Source organism: Cavia porcellus, unplaced genomic scaffold, assembly GCF_034190915.1.
Source record: "Cavia porcellus strain 051 isolate PalLab524CR breed Dunkin Hartley unplaced genomic scaffold, mCavPor4.1 scaffold_20, whole genome shotgun sequence".
Lineage (NCBI taxonomy): Eukaryota > Metazoa > Chordata > Mammalia > Rodentia > Caviidae > Cavia > Cavia porcellus.
The window spans coordinates 30,456,220-30,468,964 of NW_026947503.1; the positions used below are offsets into that span (position 1 = coordinate 30,456,220).

Here is a 12,745-nt window from a genome sequence, read left to right on the forward strand (position 1 = left end):
ACTATATGCGATAGTATAAAGAAAATTTTGTATAGGCAAAGAGATAATATAGACACCATTGTTTGTTTTCTGTTAACTGGTTCTAAATACCCTGTAATTGTTTAATTCTCTTGAATGGCTTCACACTGTCTTGATATGCTTGATGCTATAGTATATGAAGTTATACTCAAATAATTCAAGGAAAGAGGCACTATGGTGACTACTATTATGTTAGATTATCTGGGGGTGAAACACAATGATGCTTAAATTGTTTAGTTCTGACCTGTGTTGTTCTGTTACAATGTCCTCTTTTATCTCAATCTCCACCCCTTTTTAAAAATTAATCTATTTTTTCTTATTTTCTTTTCAATTAAGTTAAAACTAAATTAAAAATTAGCGGGATATATTATAGTAACTTTTTGTTCTCCTATTAACCTGATTTGAATTCCAGTATTGCTTTCCCCATCTTGTTTTGTCTGATTCTACTATATTCTATTTTGTTTGACATTATCAAGTTTGAGGGTATAGGCAACCACTTTGAAGGCAATAAGATTTACTATGGTGCCCATTATGGTTTGACTATTACCTCCTTTTGAAGTCCTGTAAGGTCTCCAGTGTAGGTTTTATTGGTCTTGTACTGTACTATTTTGATCAATTCTATTATACCTGATGATATAGGCAACTCTTTTTAAAAATAGCAAGAGGCACAATGGTAACCATTTTTGATCACCTGGTATTCTATTTTTACATCATGTACTACGCCCATCCTTCTGTCCTAACCGACTCTGTTCTGTTTAGTCATGTTAGGTTTTATTCTCTTCAAAAAAAAATAATAATAACAAGAAGAACTGTGGGAGTAAAAACAAAAAACAAAAAACAAAAAGTGTAATTGTAGAGGGGAAATGAAGGGTTCTAAGGGATATAACTGCATATATGTTTGAGTGTGTAGGATGGAAAACCATAATACTGAGCTTTTGTTGGATCATTGAACGGAACTGTGTGCTATGTCACTGTATGAATATCTACTTTATATGCTTTAATTTTATAATTTGGACAATTGTTTCTAAGATAACAATGTGTAATCTATTAACTAGTGATTTCTTACTGTATATATTTTTTGAAATTCTGTATTATTTGTACCCTGCTACTGCTTTGTTTTTTATTTCCTTTCTTTTTTCTCTTTAAATAAATAAATAAAAAAGAAAAGCAGGTAATGTGTCTTCATTGTTATCTACAGGTTACATTAATGTTTGTAGACATTCATTTTATTGTACTGTGCCCTAGTGTACTTTGTTGATATTACAATTTTTCACAAGTTAAAAGATTGTGGCACGCCATATCAAGCAGATCTATCAACACCATTTTTCCAATATCATAAAGTTATTTTGTGTTTGTGTCATAGTTTGATGATTCTTGCAATATTTCAAGATTTTTCACTATCATTGTGTATGTTATTCTTATCTATGATCAGTGGTCCTTGATGTATTATTGCCATTGTTTTTGGGCATCACAAACCATGCCTATTAAAGATGACAACCTTAATTACTAAATGTAGGTTCAAACAGCTCTACCAAGTGGCCATTTTCCTGCCTTTCCCATTTTCCAAATCTCCCCATTCCACGAGACACAATATGGAAACTAGACCATTCATAAATGAGTGAACAACACTTCTCTGGCATGTTCTACACTTTAAATCAGAAGCTACAAATTATTAAGCTCAATGAAGGTGTGACAAAGGCCAAGGTAAACTGAAAAAATAATTGCTTCTTGTGCCAGTTTGCCAAATTGTGAATGCACAGGAAACATCCTTGTGAAAAGTGCTCCTCCGGTGAAAACACGCATGATAAGAAGGTTACTTACTACAGCATGCTTACTACTAACACAGAGAAAATTTCAGTGCTCACAGAGAAGATCAAAGCAGTTACAACACTCCTTTAAGCTAAATCCTAATCCAGAAAAAAAGTAATAATTCTTTTGGTTCTGTGAGAGCTGAGAAACGTAAGGAAGCTGCAGAACAAAAATTTGAAATCAGACATTTTTCATGAGATTTAAAGACCGAGTCAGTTCCATACTATAAAAGTGTAGGATGAAGCAACACATGCTGATGCAGCGCTGCAGCCAGTTACCCAGAATATTCACCAAGAAAATAGATGAAGCTGACGGCACTAAACTGACATTCAGTGCAGGAGAAGCAGCCTCTATTGGGAGATGTGATCTAGGAATTTCACAGCTGGACCAGAGGAGCCAATGCCAGATTTCAAAGTATCCAAGGACAGGCCTGTCTTGTATTAATGCAGTTGGTGGCTATAGGTTGAAGCCAATTTCATTTCAATTTTCATTTCCGAAAATCATCATTCTTTAAGAATTACCCCAAATTTACTCTGCTTTGTTCCTGTAAATGGTACAATAAAAACTAGATACAATTCTATCTGTTTGCGTAGTTTACTAAAACCTTTAAGCCCACTAAAGATATCTACTACACACACACACACACACACACACACACACACACAGAAAATATTTCTTCCAAAGTATTAGTGCTCATTGACAATGCTCCAAGTAGCACTGAAGAAATTATACAATGAGGTTAATATTGCTTCCTGACTGTGAACCCATATCTGTTATTCAGTCCATGAATCAAGGAATAATTTCAATTTCAAGTCTTATTATTTAAGATGTATGTTTTCCAAGGCTATAGCTGCCAAAGACAGCTGTTGCCAAAGATAGCCTGATCAGTACACAGCCTTCAACATCAAGGCAAGACCCTCTGCCACTAGTAAAATGATTGCAATAGCTCACTGAAGGCTCAGATTGTCATTCGCAATTTTTAGCAATAAAGTAAGTTTTAATTAAGATATGTACAATTTTTTGGACATACTTCTATTGCACATTTAATTGACTGTACTATAGTGTAAATACAATTTTTATATGAACTGGGAAATCAACATATTTCTGTGACTTTCTCTATTATGATATTCACTTTATTGCACTGGTCTAGAGCCAAAGCTGGAGTGTCTCCAAGGTATACCTGGAACTAATTTTAAAATGTAAGCAATATTGAATCAAAAAGTTAACACACGTTTGAGTTAGTAATGTATCCTTAGGAATAAAAGTATTAAACTATTTATTTTATGACTAAAGGATAGAATTTTCCTCTAAATAAAATAGAATTTGAATTTTTTGTCAATTTTGAATAAAATAATATTAATCATTTGAAATATTTTAGAACAACTGATTTCATTAAAAGTAACTACTTTGAATTATACTGGTATTTAATTCAACTCTATACGGAGCCCAAAGTAATCTAATTTATAACTAAATGAATAAACAATAGATTGAATTACCAACTCTGTAATTCAATTAGGCCATTAAGAAAACTGAAGTAATAATTGCTTGTATGGACCAATTATTTCAGTCAGCCTAGTACCTGATGTAGATTTATAATTCTGCAATTCAATCTTCTGCTTGGCATTCAGATGTCCTGAACCATGAATAAAGTGACTGACAAAAACAATGGCTGCTTCAATCTGTCACCTTTCCCATCACATCAGGTAAGACATTTTAAACCACCTCGACTGTTACTTAGGGTTTTCTCAATGGTATTTCAGAAAAGCCAATACAAGTACTTACTATTGATTTACTCTACACACACACATACAAGGCAATTCCTTGAAAGTGAAATAACTTCATCAATCCACATATTATTTTAGTGACTATGGAAAAATATAACATTTTTAAGAGTGTTAATTCCATTCCAATTCTAACATCCCTAAATAAGGTTAATAACATATTGAGTTTATATTTTGTGGCAGTGTCTTCCTTTAAGAGAAGAGAAAATAGACTATATCATCTATAATCCAATTGCTTGAAACTCGTGCTTACAGCAAGTGGAAATTGATAAGGAAAACAGCATGCTTTTAAAATAAGAAAAACATCAATTAAAAAAACAAAGATAGGATTCGTCACTCTTTCACACAATCTTGTGCTTATCATAAACCTATGTATTTCACCTTTAAATCAATTACAAACAAGTATAAGTGAGTCAAAGAAATGTAGCCAATATTATGAGATAGGCTTAACATCTTCCTACTGGCTTGAACTGCTGGTGTTCCATACATCAGTGTCCCATCAAGCAGCTGGTAGTACAAATAGTATAGCCATGCCAGGGACAGTGGTTCAGTCCACTCGGCAGTGAGACATATGGATTATGGCTCAATTGTAAATGTATTAGCCAAGAATGACGTGTGTGTGTGTGTGTGTGTGTGTGTGTGTGTGTGCAATGTATCTCTGTTCATAATCTATTTAGGAATATACTTGTATTCATGATGGCACATAAAGAAAGATTATTGGATGCAATTTTTAAAATATTCAGTTTCCATTCAGGTAAAAAAATACTTTTAAAGTTACACCAACAATTACTTGTTGTTAGTCTAATTAATAATTTGACTTTAAATAAATCCTCATGGATTACAAGTCAAATGTGCTTTACAAAGTGAACAAATAAAGGTAAATGATAGTGTGCTGTTTATATCTCTGTCTTTCAAAATTTTCCACCTAAAAATTAATATTTGATTAGTCTAACATCATTCTTTATAACTCTGGAAAAAGATATTTCTATCATACTAAAATAATTAGCATTTGGGAAGCTGAAACAGGAGAATCATGAGTTTAGGCCAATCTGGACTGCATAAGCGAGCTTAAGGCCAGACTGAATTCTGTAAGAGGGAACCTGTCTGCAAACAAACGATAAAAAGATCAATACATTCTTGTCAATTTTCAATGTGACTTGTTTTAGCTTTTCATCTGACTCAACACATGTATTATTAATGATATGTGAATATAAATATTTAAAATGTTTGTAGATGTAATGGGTGTCTGAATAAATGCATGTATATGTTGGAAATAAATGTTACATTTGCATCTGTTACCACAAGGTGGGTATAATACTACTGTATTGTCAATAGTTATTAACATCTTTCATTCAGTATCTCTGGCCAATGGAGGATGGACTATATGAAGAAGAAAGAGGTTTTAAAGATATATTTTTAAAAAGTACTGAGAAACTTCCAATCAAATGACTTAATTACTTTTAGAATAACCCTTTATACAGTCAAAGTAGTACCGTAACTGCTCACAATTAAGAGTGCAGAGACAAGATTCGATTTCTATACTTTGGTGTGCAGTCCACACCAATTACTTAAGTACTCTCTATGCTTTTTTCTGGGTCATATCAGTGGAAGTAAAACAGACGAATGAGAGAAAGCAGATACTAAATACATAGATGATAGAGAGTCGTTTTTGAAAGAGATCTTAGAGAACCTTCAACAAACTCCTGATTTTAGGAGAGGTGAATGAGTCTAGTCTTAAAGATTTGTCAGAGAACAGATAGGAAGGTAAAAGATGACAAAAAATAGCTTTCTGTGTCATAATATTTTTCATGTTTTCTGTACAGTCCATGTTCATTCAGCAGTCTAACAGGCTGAGCTCTGTATCAGTCTTGGTCAATTCTATATCCCTTGTACTTAGCACAGTCCTTCTCATGAGTATATTAATGGATTCATAGATGACTGCTCAATATTAATTTAGAGACGATTCTGACCTTCCTAATGCTCACTTTCGTCTTTTGAAAATGGGGATAATAACTTTCTTTTTTACTGTTATTAATCAGAGGAAATGAAATAATACTCCAGTGGATATTATTAGCAATGCATTTTACACAAAGCAGGATGGACTGAACATTAATGGACTGTGTGAATGAGAAAGTGAATTAATTAGGACAAAGTATACATTTGTTTACCAAAAACTTCAATGACAAATATGGTTTTGGCATGCCTTAATCTAATAATGCCCAAGCAAGAATGTACACAAGTATAGAACACATAATAAATACAAAAAGATTGTATAAAAGAAAACCTATTGTTTGATCTATTCTAGGCAGTGTCATTCCAAAGAGGACAAAGGGCACTGAAATACCTGACAGAATTCTGACTTCTGCTTCATTTCCTATCCTTGAGCTGGCTGGATTTCGAGCTGAGCATCGATAGATTCCTGTGTCCCCTGGTTGAAGTCGGCTGATCTGCAGTGCTCCAGAGGGCAAGACCACCACGTGGGGGTCTCCTGGGACCGGAATAAGGTCTTGCTGATTTTTCTGCCAGTGTATTGTGGGCATGGGATCCCCAATGACTTCACACTTGAGTAGCACAGTGTCTCCCATGAAGGCTGTCACAGACTCTGTCTGGGAAAGAAACCTCAGTGGCCCTAGGGAAAAACAAAGAATGAAAGATAAGTGTTTCAGATGAGGCACACTAGTCACCAATGAAAATAATCACACATTGCATTTTTATGGCAATTACATTTTACAAGATATTTTCTCAGACCCATCACCTCATTCTTAGACATAGCACATTAATCGTCAGGCATCTGAGTGGACTCAGAAGCTGAAACAATTTTACCACATATCCCAAGCAGTTTTGCCACATAAAGTAAACAGAGCAGAATACAATCTAATTTTACACCTGTTGAAATTGAGGCAATTTTTGTGAAATGTGTCATCAATGACAAGTTACTGGAAATTTTACTTTCTAGCACTGATGTAACCCAATAATTTTACTTTTTATATTTTTATTAGTATAGGTTATATAAAACAATTACATTCATCTTGGGGATTTCTATTCTATTCATCACAGTTATATTCTGATTTTCCAATTTCATTTTAATTTTCTTGAGATTGTTTAAATTGCATGCACATTTGACTATAACATTTGATCCATTCATCACTTTCTGCATAACAAGCTAAGCAGCTCATGTTATTGTAATAGTTTATATATTTATTCTAATTAAGCCAAAATTACCCAGCTTCTGGTTAAAGTACTTTTGGTATCTGGATTTGACTCTTGTGCTTGCCAGGCAGGCACTGTGCCACTGAGCCAACCCCTGGCCCTCCAGGTTTAAGTTTTGTCAATAAGTTTCGAGTTTTTGCATCATTTTTTTTTGTCAGTAACAGATTCTATTTTATTGTGTTTTAAATACCACTAGCTTGATCTTAGGTCTATTAATTCTCACAAATCTAATTTTCTTTATAAATTGATAAAATTTAGCTAAGGACAGAAACCAAAGATATAATGGTTTGTGCCAAATATTATAATTTAATGTCAGAGACAGTAAAAAATTGTCTAGTCATTTTCCCTAGATGAAAGCAGATTTTCATGTTCTATTCAAAGATTAAAATCAAACTTAATTATCGTATTGTCTCCCTAATGTGAGAAACTGAAATTATACATGTATACGTATTTGTGTGTGTATATATGAGTATGTAGTATACATATATAGCATATACATATTATGTATATATAGTGTATACTATATGTGTGATACATATATACATACACATACATATGTATATACTATCATGCACATATATATTCACAGGCACAATTACTATCATATACATATATATATATACATATATACACACATATTCAAGATAAATTATGTGTATATACTACCATACACATACATACAAATGCTATCATATATAAACATATACATATATAAATACACATGATAGTTAAGATAGTTAAATTACTAATTTCTCTTGTTCATTGATAAGAAAGGTCTGTGCTAACATTGTTTGAATAATGAAATGCTGATATCTTGTTCTCTGAGTAACTATACTTTAAAGATAACAATATGCAATATACTAACCATTGTTACTCTCTAATTATATTGTTTTGAAAATAATTTTTCTCTTTTAAATAAAAATAAAGAAATTTCTGGAGGCTAGAAGTCAAAGGTCAGCACACCAGTATTTGTGTCTGGTGAAGCAGATCTCTGAAGTTAAAAAAATAATATCTTTAGCTAAAATAATTGAACCTTTAAAATATAAAATTAAATGAGTATCACCTACAATGGGTACAAGGTGCTTAAAATATATCTTCCATTATAGCTATATCCTCATAAACAGACTTGAAATCAGAGATCTTAAAGTTAAGAATGACTACTATTAGACAATGCAGAATGACTAATATTAGATAATGCAGAAATCTTAATTGTGATGCCGATGTTAATTTATCAATTAAATTTTATCCCATATATATATATATAGTTACTAAACTAACTCAATTACTCCTCTGATTCCTAAGCTAAGGCTCCGGAAATTTGAGCTACCTGGATCAACACTACAGATACATCTACAGAGGGCGCCAGCCACTTGCCTAATTCCATTCTTGACTTATCAAAAGAACTAATCCATAACTGTACTGATCTACCCTTGAGTGAAAAACAAAAGGAATCATTTAGCTTGTACATGGCTTATTGTTCAGGGTCCAATTTCCAGAAGTTTGTAGTACATGGTTTTAAATGTATTCAAAAAAGATTAAATTATATTAATCTGCAATGATTACCTTCAGCAAAGGTATAAACATTTACTTAAACAGAGTATGGTTTGCGTATGCTATAAAAAAGAACAGTACAATGAATAGTGGCAGATGTTTTGAGGTTTATGTTGGGCAACAAACTTTAAACAAATATCTGAAATTTTTATTCCACAGTTTTTCATTTTCATTCTTGTTTTTTCAGTTTGTTGTTAAAAAGGAATAATGTCCCCATAGAAACAAGTTATCTATTTCATAAATCTTGGAGAGGATAAAACATCTTTAGTAGTTTAATAAAAACATCTGGATATTTTACTATATTCAGATATATGGTTCTTTGTAAGATATATACATTCAATAAATTTAATTACAATATGTATTTTCACATTTGAATATTTTTGGTTTCTAAAATTGAACTTGTAAGTAAATTCAAGAACATAGAGTAAAATATAAAATTAAGGAGTAATTCAAATTGATATGGAATAATTTTTTCCCTCCATAAACTATCTGGCTGGAAGAATCCTACACAGGGCATAAGATTGCATAGTAATGTAATTAGACTTAATGGAATTGGCTGCTACTCTGCATCCTTATTCAGTAAGTACTCTGTGTTAATTTCAAATCTTAATAAAGAGGGGTCAGAGTTTCAGCTATTTAATAGTGAACAATGCAGTGTTTGGAAATTTCAAAAGGTTGATTATTTGTCATACTGTTAAAGTATAAAAACAATTAGTAGCTTTTTTTTTCTTTTGTCCAATAACCATCTTGAATGTGCAAGATATAAGCTCTCAGTTTACTGTTAATTTTCAAGGCCGGAGTATGGATAGTCAGTAATGAGTATTAAACTCACCGTAATTCATAAGAATAAAATACAGCAGCTTTTTTCAAGCATCATTTAATGCTCAATGCAATACAAATGATTCCTGTGCTTCGTGCAGGTATAATTTTAACTAGATACTCATGAACACTAGATACCTGCTCAGCAAGAGCCTATTTGAACTTATCAGATCACATGTGACCCACTCAACCATACCATTTCCCTCCTCTCTTCTTGCCTCATTCAGTCGCATTATAAACAGTCAAAATAACAGTGTTCCAAAATTCTCCTGGCTTTTTAATTTCACTTGGGAAACTTTGATGTTCCTCAGTTTTCTGGTCTTTTCTCATCGTTCAAATGCCAATCAAAAGGTATCTTCTGTTTTAAAAACATTATAATACTCATAATTTACACATACCATACCAGAGTTGAGTCTTTAAATAAATGCCTTAATGTGTTTGCATGTTTGTATTATGTTTTCTGAATTTTACCAAATATTCACTGACAGAATAAAAAAATACAACATATAAATATTTGCTGAAGCTCTACATGAGTCTAAATGTTTTGCAGACATCCACATCTTGAAAACTAGCTTTGAGTTTTGGGTCTATTACTTTCCAACACCCTAAAGAATGTTGGGTTTGGGAAAAACAACACACTGGAAGTCACCTTGCTCCTCCCCCTTTACACCAGGCAGACGGTTTTAGGCAATGTTTCAGTTTTGCACTTTGCGTTACTGTAGCCACCTTTATAAATGACCTTGTTTAATCTTCACAGAAGTTCTTTCTTTTTACAGTGCTAAGGATTGGACTGAGGGCTTTGCTCATTCTTGGAAAGTGTTCAGGAACTGAGCTAGGTAGGTCCATAGTCCGTGACAATTCTTTAAGTAGTTCTATTATTTCCATACTACGTATGGATCAGATATCAGAGCAAGTGAGTGTATGTAATCTTTATAAGACTTAGTAGTGAATTATTATACATTTTAAAATACCTTATTTCTTCAACTTAAGTGAAAATGTCTCAGATGTATCTCTACTATAAGTCACTACTCTCCATTCCAGAACCTCCCAGAAACAGCATAGAACTGAGGAAACTATGTTGTTCTCAGTTTTCTATATCCATGATTTCCATAAATGCAAATTCAACCAGCTATGGATTAAAACTTTGCATATATATATATATATATATATATATATATCACATGTGTACTAAAAATTAGAGTATAAAACTACTTACATTGCATTTATGTTTACATTGTCAATGAGAGATAATTTACTATGTCCAAGAGGATGTATCTTCACTCTGGAAATATGCTATACTATGCTACTTTACATAAGGGTTTGACATCTGCTGATTTTTGTACCTGTGTGGATGCTTTGAACCTCATCTCTTGCAGACATTTCAGAATAATGGTATATTCTAATCTAAACAGAATTTTTATGTACTAATTTCAGCCTGAACCACTACACAATTAAAGAGATCACAAAGCCAATTTTTAATTTTAGTGCAACCGGAGGGCTTCCCTATCTAGCCTTGGGAAGGCTGTTTTCAAGAATTAAGTAGTCAAAGTGTCTACCCCCACATCTTGCCTGGCCTGGGATGACGTGATAAGCTTTTTTAAATCTAGGAACACCTGGACTTATTAGTAGCTTCCTACACCAATTGATCCACAGGGTTAGACATTTCCTGTACCTTTATGTTCTAACAAAGACCTGAACCCATTAGTGAAAAACCAAAAAAGAAAGAACATTTTGTTTTACATATGGAAAAGTCAGACACATATGGAAGCTCAATTTTATCCCTGTCCTCAAAATTATAAATAGACATTTTTAATGCCAATTTTGTAAATGATTAATACACAGTAAAAGCGCCTTGGCTTTAGCATCAGAAATTGTATTTATGTCAACAATCATAATTACAGTTATATAGAAATCATTAATTGCTATTAGCAAGAAATACATAGCCATTATGAGATTACCATGAAGAAATATGTCCACTCTCTTTATTCTGATTTCTATAAAGGCGCTCTCAATTATTATCTTATAGCACTTTAATACTAAAAAGATTCATTAAATATCAATTTACATATGTTACTTTGTTAAATATTGCTCAGGGCCAGTTATTTCCAGAACATTTACTAGCTATGCAAGAAAGGATGAAAGGTTTGTTGTTTTTTTTTTTTTTTTTTTTTTTTTTTTTTTTTTTTTCTTTTTAGCTCTTCAATAACACATTGCTTGAATATCTGGGCTCTAACTGCACCAGTGCTTTTCAAAATACTTATTTTTCTCATGGAGACCTTCTCCAGCCAAAGGAGAATCAGTTGTCACTGAGTATTTCCTTTGTAGCTCTCACTTCAATTGTAATGAATTGTGCAATTTACTTTATAGCAATATTTCTGCCTAACTCCACAATAACAGGTTTCAGTTGTATTTTATTCTGTACTCTAAATATTTAGTACAATTCATGGCATAATTTGTCACCAAATATTAGTTGCATGAAAAAATATGTGTTATAGCTTAGGCCAATATTACAAGTTCTAACCATTAGGAAGTCAAGGGAGGGTAGCAATAATTAGGGAGGCAGAAGGGTGAGCAGGACAAAGCAATGATTTTGTTTTTTAAGTAAAGTAAAAAAGAGCTGAGGATAATAAACACAGTAAAATCTATTTATGCACACAGCCTATTGTTTGTCAAGAGAATATGGTATAGGACCAGAGGCAATGCCTAATGCATTTTGAAAACTTCATCTAGGCCTTATAAGTTTAAATTGAGGATCAGTGGACATTTTGGATGAGATTTCCATCATCTTTATTTTTTGTTTTATAGAGAAAAAAAAGCACAGAAAAATTAGAAAGCAATCAAGGAAACAACAAAAGTCAAATAGTGACAAAAAATAGTGATACAGGATTTCAAATTAAGATGATAGGAAGTTAACAGTGGTTATTATATGACATATGGTTATCTTCAAAATAGTTGCTCAGGTTACCAGATACAGGCATGCAAAATTGATCAAATATTATGATTTCCCTTTGAGTAGTTTCTTTCCCTTTCATTATACATATTGTAACTTTTGGATCATGTTTTCTTTCACTGTTTTACACTAGTGAAATAATATGGTATTTTCACAAGTGAGTCTGATTTATCTCACCATGAGTATGGTCTCTAGTTACATCCATCTATCTATAAAGGTGTTGAGCTTATCCTTCTTTATAGCTGAGTAGTACTCTATCATATAAAAATACCACATCATTTTATCCATTCCTCAGTTGATAGGCATTTGGGTTGTTTCCAAGATCTGCCTATTTCAAATTGTATAACTATGATAAACATGGGTTCATATATATTGCTGTGGTATGATGCTTTCAATTCTTCTGGAAAAATATCCAGGAAAGGAATAGGGTCAAAAGGCACTTCTAATTTAGTTTATTGAGGAATCTCCACACTGATGTCTACAGTGGTTTTACCAGTCTACATTTCCAGCAACGATGTACAAGGGTTCATTTTTCCCCACATCCCCTCCAGCATTTGTTAGTCATTGATTTCTGTATGTTAGTCATTCTTTCTGGAGTGAGATAATA

General features: G+C 32.6%; 1 protein-coding gene across 5 annotated transcripts in view; it reads right to left on the bottom strand.

The window, feature by feature from the left end:
• Window positions 1-12,745, bottom strand: part of Dcc (DCC netrin 1 receptor) — a 1,081,241-nt gene that overhangs the window by 586,873 nt on the left and 481,623 nt on the right. For all 5 annotated transcript variants that reach the window (XM_063231626.1, XM_063231625.1, XM_063231624.1 and 2 more), the window contains exon 3: window positions 5,953-6,237. In XM_063231626.1, the coding sequence (XP_063087696.1) occupies window positions 5,953-6,237 (285 nt within the window). The remainder of the gene's footprint in view (window positions 1-5,952; window positions 6,238-12,745) is intronic.